The following is a 12,192-nucleotide window of genomic DNA, read 5'->3' on the forward strand; positions in this document are numbered from 1 at the left end:
TGACTTTTTTATTCTTCAATCTGTCTTTCTTATAGGCTAATGGCAAGGAGTTTCTTTGGTATTCAGTGAACCTTCATGGTATACTAGCTTTAGTGCATCTTTTTCACTGTCCTTTAGATATTCTTCCAATGCCTTTTTTTTTCATTTTCAACACTCTGGTATACTTCCAACATGCCACACCCACATATATTCTTTGGTAAATGGAGTCTAATAGCATTGTTGTGTGCATCATGATTCATTATCATTTGTCTGGTCTTCCTATCCGGGATTTTTAGTTCTGCTTGAGTCCAGTTCCAGGTCTGTATCTAGTGATTGAAATTTCCCAGGTGTTAATTGCCTTGATGGTATTTCCACCACTGAGTTTGGATTTTAAGATCATCTTCACTCTCATGAAGTATTCAATTCTAACCTTTTCTTCAGTGTGCTTGATGTTGGCAGCTTGAAGGATGTCCAGGAATTGGTAGTGATTTTATCCAGACTCTTGATGCTATTTCCCTAAGGCATTTTGATTCCTTCGGTGTTCACTATTTTTCTCCTTGGTGGTGATGGTAGCACATTTGTCCAGTCCAAATTCCATTGCAATATCTTGGCTGTATATATGGATAGTGTTGAGCAATGATTCTTTCATATAGTATATTTCCATTCAGCTTCAGATTGTCTAGAGGTAAAGGAGGTGGGATAGCATGACAGATATTTTGATACTTGATAGCCTTATCCTCACTCTTGATATTAACCTCTCCCAGTCTATCACCATTGATAGACTAGGTCAGGGGTCAGCAACCTGAAACAGTGAAAGAGTCACTCGGAACTGGTTCCCTCACAAAAGGAAAAACTGGGAGCCGCAAAAAATGTGTGCGCATGTGCGTACATGCGCGCATGCGCAGAACAGGTTTTGACTGAAGAGTGGAGCCAAGGCGAGATATGCACCTACCCTGCATATTTGAATTGATTGGTTGAACTTTTTTAGTCCCACTTTTTTTTTTGGACTGCACATGGCAGAGGACTGGGAGCCGCAGGAGACGGCTGAAAGAGCCGCATGCGGCTCCGGAGCCACGGGTTGCAGACCTGTGGACTAGGTCTTCAGTTATGCCATTGATCTTTGCACAAAGTTTCTGATGGGTCTAGTGACTCCTATAACTTCTAGGCACTTGATTATCCAGTCATGTGGAACAGAGTTGAATGCCTTCTTGTAATCAGTCCAAACTCTTCTGAATCCAAACTTCCATTCTCAAGCCCAATGTGCTGGTATCCCTCCATACAGAAGAAGTTTCTCTGGCCCAGCACAAGAATTCCCTTCTGTACACAGAGAGGAGCCACTTGCCCTCCAGTGGCACAAAGTTCTTTCCCTACTTCTGTGGTCACTTAGCAACTGCAAGTGGGAAGGCTGGGATTGCAATCATTGAGCAAGGCAACTCCCCCCACCATTGTTAATGACTGCAATGACTTATGACCAAAATTATTGACCCAGTTGTGGTTGTAAGTTGGGGAACACCTGTTCTTCTGATTCTGGATGATGATCTTTCCATCAAAAGAAATGCTTCATTCTTTTCAAATATACTTTTCTTGTTGAATTTGATTTGTAATAACAGATAATTATTTCTTTGTTTTCAATCTTTGTAAATTTGCAATGGGTACACAACTTTTCTTCTAATACTTCTGCAACTGCTGGCCCTGGTTGCTTAGCCAACAGTGACCACACCACTTAGCAACAGCAGTTGTGGTCATCCCAGTTGCAGTTGTTAGCTGAAAACCTCATACTTTCTCTATCCTATCATGCTCCCCACTTCAACTCCCTCACGTATCCCTCCCTCTAATTCCTTCCCTTTTAGCCACCTGTACTCTGTTGCCTATACTTGTCACCCCCAGCTGACCTTCACCAGCTTCTTCCTCCTACTGTTGATGAAGAATGGCTGGCCAAGGTAGTTGCAAGCTACCAAGCACCAGAAGTTTGATCATATGACCACGGGGCAGTACAACGGCCATAAATTTGAGGACTGGCTTCAACTATCATTCATTCAGCACTGCTGCAACTTTGAAGTTTGATGAATAAATAGTTGTTAAGCAAGGACTACCTGTATTCAAATATAAAATGACACCACAGTGTAAGGGATGGAGAATAGGTATTCTTCCAATAATATAATATCTTTTTTCATAAAAATATTTCTGTTGGCCTTCAGTTAATTTCTTTCTTGCTTGGCATGTAAGTCAGAGAACTTTAAATATCTTTAAAAACCAATGAGTATTCCAGACCAAAATCAATATATAAAATTTCTGTTAGGAAGGAAACTGCTATACATAAAGCCACATCATTTAAATTAATGTTATATTTTGAGGCCCACATTTCCAACCATTAAATGAATCCAGCAAATTCAAAGTCAGTAAATTCCAGAAAATATGCAAAGGTGTCTCTTATACAGCGAGTACTATTCTGTTAAAATAATCTTAAATTAGTGTATGATGTGATTTACAGATGTCAGAATGTTTGATTGATTTTTGTTTATTTCGTACTCCAGCTCCTTACTCCACAGTTACCTGTAATTATGAACATTTGATATATTATAGCTCAGCGTCAGGCCCACATTGCCTGTGGGACAAATGGATGCTATTGTCGATAGAAGGAGATGAATCTCTCTTTTTGTGATAAAACGGAATAAGATTGGACATTAATTGTTGACCCCCTCCCTGCATCCCACCAGTCAGCTTCCTCATTGCACAATTGCAAATTATTGATTATGTTGATGACCTTGACAAGCACAAGCTTAACCCTACATCAGCGTTGATATTTTGCTGAGCAGCCATGAAAAAAAGCAAAATCAAGAATGATAGCTTTGCCCCACTACATTTCAAGGCAAAGAAAAAAGGGGGGGAAAGGCAGACACAATGGAAAGTATAGTGTGACATTGCAATATTTTTTATTCTTGTTTTTATCTTATTGATACTTGTGATTTTCAAAAAATTTATATTGGTTGATTTATTTCTTGTTGTACACTACCCAGAGTCTCCTTTGGTAACACCTTTGGCTGTTATATAAATTTGATTAATAAATAAACCCATCTGCGTGACGTTAGAATATATCCCTTCCTAGTAAGTCAGCATGCTACCTATTCAATCTCAGAGATATGGTCACTGTATATAAACACTTTGGTTTACTGGATCAGAAGTTCTGAATGAATCTTCTCCCTGTCATCACTCAGGGTCACCTCAGCTTGCTGCAAATGTCTTAGAAGGGCACTTTACGAAGCTCACACTTTTCATTTATTTGAGCCTTTATATCCATCTCTCTATTCTACCATTTCTACCATGTAGAAATCTTCATTGCTTACACAGAGGTGCTCCAAGATTGGCTTTGTCCCTTAGAAGCTTTGGGAGTAATTCATAGATGCCTTCCAAGGTTGTAAGAAATTGCATTTTGTAATGTGTCAGAAAAGAACTTTAAAAAAAATGTGTTCTCACTTTAGCCAGTAACCCAGAAAGATGGCTTGAGAAATATGGCATGGAGAACAAATGTGAATCTCTAACAATAGTTTATCCATTTGATGATTCATACCTTTTACTTTTATATAATCCCAGGAAGTTATGAAATACTCAGCTTTTCCACCTAGGTCATATTTGTTTATTCCTATTGATTGAGTCACATGGCTGAGCAAATCTGTGCTTTTTAAACAGCTTTTGCTTATGAATGAAATCTACTTGTAATTAAAAATTTGCTTCTTATGTTTGAAGAAAATAAAATATTTTCTCTTGGGGGAGATAGCAATATGTATAATACTATAAATTTATATATTTCTGTAGATAAAGTCGAAGAAAATTGGGTAGAAAAAGAACAGGTTTCCACTAGTGCTTCTAAATCCTAAATAATGTGCTTAATAAAATTCATTATCTACAAAATGTCACAAATACACGTTATAGAAATATGATGCTGCTATATCAAACAGTGCGATGTTCAGCAGCTAAGATGATGGGCTTGTCAGTTGGAAAGCCAACAGCCCAGGTTTGAGACCCAAGCTTTGCATTACATTGTGAGTTCCCGTTCTCTTCCCAGCTCCTGCCAACCTAGCAATTCGAAAGCATGCAAATATGAGTAGATATATAAATAAAGGCGGGAAGATAAGAGTGCTCTGCAACATCATGCTGACCACATGACTGTGGAAACATCTTTGGACAGCACTGGCTCAATGGCCTAGAAACAGCGATGAGCACTACCCCCTATACGTGGCTATGACCAGCAGAGTAAAATTTGTAGGGATTTTAGTCTTTACTCTTGCATCAAATTCCAGAATATGTTACTTTAATAATTAAATTATTTTGAAACTTAGGGTGATTTACTTTCTGGCAATCTATTTTTAGGGAAATTCAACAAAGCTTTACATACTTCTGATGAATCTTATTCTAGGCAGCCCTTCCCCATCGCTAGGTATTTGTGACAATTATATAGCCTTGCATGGAAAATAGATATTTCCCCATTGCTGTTGAAACAAATTACAGAATGGTTAAAATTATTCTATTGAATATGGTTATTATCTTCATTGGGGAGTGTAAGAGCACATATGGAGTGCTGTTTGGGTTACTTATTTCTAAAAACCACAGAATTGCTTGTAATGGAGTAGGCTTTGGTATAATAATTATATGTGGAAAACAACATCACATTTTACATATAGTGTATGTGTATTTGTGCATGTGTGTGTGTGTGTGTGTGTGTGTGTAAACCATAGTTCTGAAACATGCCAGTGTGGTTTTTGTGTATCAGAATTTTTGATACCAATTCTCAGAAGAAAACCCATCAGATTTTAATTCTGACCTATTCTCTCTAAATTAACCGGGATTAACACAGAATACTAATATGATTTTTAAAAAAGAAAAGTTCTTTTAGATGAAACATTTGTGTGTATGCTTTTTCCTGTCCTTTACTTCTTCAATTCAGTGTATTCCTCACAGATGTATTTTAGCATATCTTTCTTCTCAGAATAATTTTGAAATGATAATTTCATAGGACAATTTGACAAGAATGAATGAATGAACCTTTATTGTCAAAGTACAACCATGTATACATTGAGATTGGCTGAGCCTCCCTTCGTGCCCCCACCCCCAACTTACAGTGACACAAACTCTCCATCTTATTACACCCTGTGAGCTAATTGCACAATGTACCAGCCTCGCAAGTCAATTATGCATAAAGTTTATATTATTAAGTTTATATTATATTAAATTATTTCCCATTCAAAAGCCTAACAGCCCATGGATAAAATTCTTCACCCTGTTAGTACGGCTGGCTATACTCCTATATCTCCTACCCGATGGTAGGAGAGTAAAGAGATACTGTCCAGGGTGTGAGTCATCCTGAGAATTTTCCTCACTCTTCCAAGGCAGCGAGCCCTGGCGATGTCATCCAGTGGTGTCAGGGGACAGCCCACAATGTCTTGTGCTGTGCTCACCACCTTCTGTAATACTTTCCTTTCCATGGCTGTCAGACCAGCATAAGGTAAAGGTAAAGGTTCCCCCGCACATGCATGCTAGTCGTTTCCGACTCTAGGGGCCGGTGCTCATCTCTGTTTCAAAGCCGAAGAGCCAGCGCTTGTCCGAGGACATTTCCGTGGTCATGTGGCCGGCATGACTAGACGCCAAAGGCGCACGGAACGCTGTTACCTTCCCACTGTAGTGGTCCCTATTTTTCTACTTGCATTTTTACGTGCTTTCGAATTCGACCCGCCAAACTGCCGATCTTCTGATCGACAAGCTCAGTGTCCTAACCCACTGAGCCACCGCGTCCCTTCAGACCAGCATACCAAACCATAATACCATACGAGAGGACAAGTCGCATAATAAGTTTTGATTCTTGCATTAGTCGAGGATTGGATTAATTTATATGAGAATTCACAAAAAATCAAAACAGTCTTTTTCCTTATCAATTTGATGTGAATTATTTTGTTCACTTTAATTCCATCCCATTCTTTTTTCTCTACAGGTTAACAATGAAAATGTAGTCAAGGTTGGCCACAGGCAGGTGGTGAACATGATCCGACAAGGAGGCAATCACTTAGTTCTTAAAGTTGTCACAGTAACCAGAAATCTAGATCCAGATGACACAGCCAGAAAGAAAGGTACTGTCTTTTCATTATTTTAATTGTTTCAGGTGCTTCTTCATAAAAGAATCTGGTATGCCATTCCATTTTCTGATATTCAGGTAATTGTTAACTAAAGGAAAAGAATGAATGTCCACATTCAAAAATGCAAGGATTCTTTTAAGATAGGTTTCCAATGGTATGGACACTGGGACTTCTGGTGCTATCAGTGCTCCTGAAGTGCCTCTGTATTCGTATGTGAAATAATTGGGTGGAGGAGACTAATTTTATAATTGATTATTATCATCCTGCAATGTGCTGTTACATTCTACATGAATGAAACAATTTACACACATTGCCAGGGTTGCTATGAAATTGTTCCACAAGGAAGTAATTCCAGCACTAAGTATCTTTCTGAGAGATAAAGGAGAGTTATACATTTATGTCTGAATCCAATTAGGTTTTGCTGTAATCTGTCAAAAGCATGTGCTAATCCATTTTCATGTACATGATTCTCTACGTTAATGGCCATTCCTATTGTTGGGCAAAATGTGGTAGCAGATTTTCTAGGGATCATGAAAGAGGGATAATTGTTAGCTATTTGATTTGTTATAAATAATAAATCACAATCCTTCAAGATGTTTCTGACCTGGAAAATTGTGATTGATTGATCCAATCATGAAATATACTTTTAATTTTTATATATTCAGATTTTTAATCAATAATAACCATATTAAAACAATTATTTTATGGTAAATAAAGGCATTATGTATTTTTGATGTCTTTTTCTTATTAATACATCTAACTTGCAACTGTCCCATTGCTGTGAAATACACATGCATGTTACCATCTTTATATGGCATTTGCTTTTATGGTTTTATGTCTCCAATCAGTAACTCAACATGTTTTAAATCATGCACATACATTTATCAAGAATAACTAATCCTGGTAATAAATCAAAAATTGATTATTGGGAGTTTCTATTTAATGAAAGTATGATATAATTGTATGTAGTAATAGAGATAATCATAAAATAATATGAAGAATGAACTGGAAATGACATGTTTCATGCTAGAATAAAGTTGGAGTTCTTATGTAGTGCTGTCTTTCAATGTTGTTTATTAATTGATTATGGAGATAGCAGTATTAAAAACAACAGCATCTCCATATTAATTTATATTATTTTTTGCCTAGGTGTTGGCACTTTGCCTGCTTTTCTAAGACTTTTCCACTTTCAGTTCTCAAAGTTAGTGGTGACAGTAATTTGTATAAGGAAATCCTGTAGCCAACTGCCATGCATTTTGGCCATTGAATGTTGGTTAGTGCCTTTTAGTTATTTGTTCCCTTTTCAATGTGGTTTATAATTTATTGATCTGTATTTATGTTACAAATATACCTGATCAGAATTATAGTTCACTATCTACTTTTTGGAGCAGGATTAAATGGAGGAATGAAAGTACATGATTCATAAATCTCTTTATTTTTCCATATAATTTCCAGTTTTATATATGTGAGCTTCAATAACATAGCAAAACCTTCTTATGATAACCCAATTTTGCCCTCAGCATGCTATGCTTATGATGATTCATTTATGCATTTTTATCTCATGATTCTAGAATAGTGTACAACTGTGACTTTAACATAGCAAATGTATTGTTTAAAAACTCAAGTACCATACAGTTTTTGTATAGCCAGACAGTAATACTCTTGTTTCGAACACTGTTGTATCTAAGAGATCTTTCATTGAGCAAAATTAGTATCCATGTGTTATATTTCTACCTGTGAAGATTTCTGTATGCATCTCATAAGTATTGGTAGAGATCAGACAACTTTATCTTTTGGGCACTGGGGCAAGCAATTTAATTATCATTTAAAATAGTAATGTAATTTTGGATTGAATCTGAACAATGTATTCTGAAATGTTTTTACTTATTATCTATATCCTTCTGTTTAATGCAAAGCCCCACCACCTCCAAAACGGGCTCCAACCACTGCACTGACCTTGCGGTCTAAGTCAATGACCTCAGAGCTTGAAGAGCTTGGTAAGAAAGTGTTTTTAAAGAGCATGCTGCAATAATGGAGATGTAAAGCCAATGTTATACCGTTTGAAAGTGAACTGCACCTTGTACCGAACATTGGATTGCAATGATTACATAGGAATGTTGCATTTCTGGAGGCTCCATGTTTGCATGATGAGCATGAAAAATCCTACCTTGTTTCCAGCTCTGCAAGAGAATGTATATTTACGTGCTTCATTGATTTAAACATTAAATAAAACTGTAGTTTATTTTATTGTATTTTTGATTAATCAGTTCATCTAATATTGTTTTATTTTAAATTTCTGTGGCCTCTCATTAGTGGATAAAGGTAAGCTGTTAGTGCTTGTTTTAAAAAGCTGACCAAAAAAACCTGTACCTTTTGCTCCCATTGGGGTTCTTTGCAATTAGTGGATAGAAACAGATTTCTGCTCTGAGATCCCCTCTATCAGCAGTTCAAAGCCCATTTGAAGTTTATGCACAAATTTAACAGGAAATTATCAATGTTATCATCTCTGACAGAAACATTTGCTTGTAAGGTAGAAAAAGGGAAATTGCTTTATGAGGGGTTGTTTTTTTTGTAGCCTTTCCCCCTCTGCTGATCGTTTAATAACTGACAAAGAAAGAAAATCCATTAAGTAAAGGAAAGGATCCTTCCAGAAATGCAGCATCTGCACACTTTCTATCATTATTTTTCTGGATCTTAACCAATCATAACTGCTTATTTATTGCTAAACTTTTGAGGAATTTGTATTAACAAGAAAAAGTATTTTTGAAGGTTTTTTTCCAGTTTTTAATAATTGCGTGGTAATTGATTTAGTTATCCTAATTATGAAATACAATGAAAGTTATTGAGCAGTTGGTTGATTCCTAATAACTTCCTTCATAATCTTATTTATTTTATTTATTAAATTAATATGCCACTCAACTCACAGTTTGAAAGAGTCTTGATCTCTCTTACCAGCCAAATACTTGGAAAAAAATAACATAATCTTTTAATATGAACATACATAAATAAAAGGTGCAGTTTTTATTCATCACAATTAATTATAAAGAAGTTATATGTAAATCTCTGTATTAAAAAAAGCTTTTTGTATTTAATTATATTCAAACAAAACTAAAAAGTTCAATTGAAAATATTTCAGGGATTTGTCAAATATAAAACTACTAGGTGTACAACATTTTCTATGAATTTATTTTCTTTACTATAAAATTTATTAAAATTTTCTTCACAGAAGCACCATCTTATGCTACAAAAGGGAAAAAAATATTATTGGTTTTTAATTTAGTTTTGGATCTGGATTTTCTAACCTATTTAAGGAAAATAAGGGAATCTCTATGTACGTGCTAGTGTTGATGTGTTTTAATTTTGTCAACATCAAGGTTCCTGATTATTGAGAATATTGTTTAATTATCCTTCTCAAAAGTTGGTAACATAGCATACCTTCTTTTCATTCATTATGATCATTTTATTTTAATTATTTATTTGCATCCAGCATTTTATTATTTTTACAAATAACTCAAGGTGGCGAACATATCCAAGACAACTTCCTCCTCCTATTTTCCCCACAACAACGATCCTGTGAGGTGAATTGGGCTGAGAATGTGTGACTGACCCAAAGTCACCCAGTCAGCTTTCATGCCTAAGGGAGGATTAGAACTCACAATCTCCCCCTTTGTTTCCTGGTGCCTTAAACACTAGAACTGTGATGTAACTCCCATCAGCTTGCTTGTTTGTACCTTCTGTGAATGCCACTGGCCATCCCTATACTTTCTTCATACATTGTTTTCCATCAAATTTGTACAATCTATAGCAATCCCCTCTCCCTGTTTTGCTATATGTTGAAATCTTCAATATTCTTCAATATGGATCATTGTAGATGATCTATCTATAGTATTTTGAGGCTTTCTGGGAGGATAAAATGAGTTTAATATAAAGATGCAAACTGGATTGAGGAAAATAGTTCATTGTTTTTCAAAGACTAAGTAGTATAGGATGTGAAGATTTATAAAGGTAACTATAACCACTGCACATACTGCTACTTCAAATGGATCAGTCTGATTCAAATCAACTTATTTTTCCTATATAAAGTCAACTAAGACTTTTAAGATTTTTTTTGTTACATATTATTTTTTGAAAAATCTAGCATTGAATACTTTTCTTAAGATAAAGCAATACAAAAATAACCATTGTCATATAAAAGAACGGTCTTTATATACAAAAGATGCTTCAGTGTGATAAAATCTTGTCTTATTGTTTCTAGTTTTAAATCTAGTTTTGTTTTATTCAAAATTCAGTAGAAGTACACAGGTTTGAAGTGAATAAAGCTACTGTCAGCCTTACCAGGTAGACCAGACAGGAAATATGAGCTGATAAGCTAACTCTACTTTCCTGTAAAGCTACATTAACAGAAACTTGCAAGTCTTAAAATCTTACAATTCTCTCACCAATTTCCATTCTCTTTATAGCCCAAGAAATAAGGAGGGTATCTTCTAAACTTCTTGCCTCACCCATTATCCAGCTGCAGGCTATGCTGTTTCTTATTTGACCATCTCTAGACAACTTTTCTTTGTTCTCATCTCCCAAGTTGTTTCCCACATATCATTAAAACTACTTATCCACTTCAAATTCAACTAATTTCAAGTGAGAAAGTTTTATTGATATGTAGGCACTTTATGGAATTTAGGTACTTCTTATCGAGCTGTAGAAGAATACACAAAATGTACACTGTTCATATGCATCTGCCAATAGCGCTAAATATATTAGAACTACCAGATATTTTTTTAAATGGAATGAGTTAAACATTTCCGCATTTCTTTGCTGCTACTTAATGGTTCTGTACATTTTTGTAACCCAGATCTGATAGCACTAAAATGTAGTCTGGATTACTTATCTGCAGTAAAGAATTTGAATGTATACATGCAACATACAATCCTGTGCACACTTACTTGCTACTTTGTATGTATCACTAAAGCAAGTTGAGTATATTTCTGAGAAAATGTACATGTGTATGTAGGTGTATGTTTAATAAATAAATGCTATAGGAGCAATCGGTGCTGTTTAGTAGATCACCTCCTGTTCTTAAGAGACCTTCGCCTTGCATAGCAAAGGGAATTGAAAATTGCATCCTGTTCATTCAAATGGATGTTTCCTAATTTCCCTTAAAGCACAGCACTATTAATTGTAGAGTTGATTTTGCATAAGGTTCATGTTCTGATCTATATGTTTTCTAAGAAGCTTTCAGGACTTTGTTGCTTTGAAAGTATATCTGTTAGTATGTCAATTAATGGAATATGTTAAAACACAATGAAATGTATGCTAACTACCTGTAGTAAATTCCCAAGTTCAGAATAACAACAACAAAACAACAACAACAACAACAACAACAACAACAACAATAATAATAATAATAATAATAATAATAATAATAATAATAATAATAATAATATGAAAATAAGATGATTGCAATTGAAGAAAAATGCTCTTTTATCAGAGAGATTGGCTTTTATTTTTTATCTTCTTCAATTAGCATAGCTACACCCTAATGTAATTAATAAAGATCATTTAATCAAAATAGTATGCTTTCTTAAGTAAACTATTGTAAATAAATATTTTATATCTTACTATTTTTTAAAAAATGCTTAAGAAAATAAGTTAGCTTTTTCCATCTTAGAATATCTGTCTGTTGTCAATGAATTATCTACACAGATTGGTCATTTTCTACCCTGTGGAAATGCTAGAAATTAGATTAGGTGCAAAGCATTTGCTTATGATATGTTATTTCCAATGTATTCCTGTTATGCTTCTTTTAAAACATTATTTTCCCTCCCGTTCTCTTTTTATTTCATCTAAAACTGGTTCAAATATGCCACAGGTTTGAGGAGTAATTTATTCTTGTGTAAATAATAGGACATAATAGCACAAATAACTTTGTAGGTATTAATGAAAGAACTTCAGGTAATTCTGTGTGAAACCATGAACATGTGCTGACATTTTATCAGTCATGTTGCTAGTTTTTTAGAGTAGATATCTGCCTCCAGTTGTCGTGTGGCATCCCAATGCTGGATTATATGGGAGCCTCTTATTCTGTTAAGTT

General features: G+C 35.1%; 1 protein-coding gene across 3 annotated transcripts in view; it reads left to right on the forward strand.

The window, feature by feature from the left end:
- The window catches only part of SHANK2 (SH3 and multiple ankyrin repeat domains 2), a 407,794-nt gene that overhangs the window by 350,551 nt on the left and 45,051 nt on the right, over nucleotides 1-12,192 (forward strand). For 2 of the 3 annotated variants that reach the window (XM_081341780.1, XM_081341781.1), the window contains exons 17-18: nucleotides 5,963-6,098; nucleotides 8,021-8,101. In XM_081341780.1, coding sequence (XP_081197906.1) covers nucleotides 5,963-6,098; nucleotides 8,021-8,101 — 217 coding nt within the window. The remainder of the gene's footprint in view (nucleotides 1-5,962; nucleotides 6,099-8,020; nucleotides 8,102-12,192) is intronic. The other variant, XM_081341782.1, reaches the window with a different exon arrangement.

Source organism: Vipera berus (assembly GCF_964194415.1).
Source record: "Vipera berus genome assembly, chromosome: 1".
Taxonomy (NCBI): Eukaryota; Metazoa; Chordata; class Lepidosauria; order Squamata; family Viperidae; genus Vipera; species Vipera berus.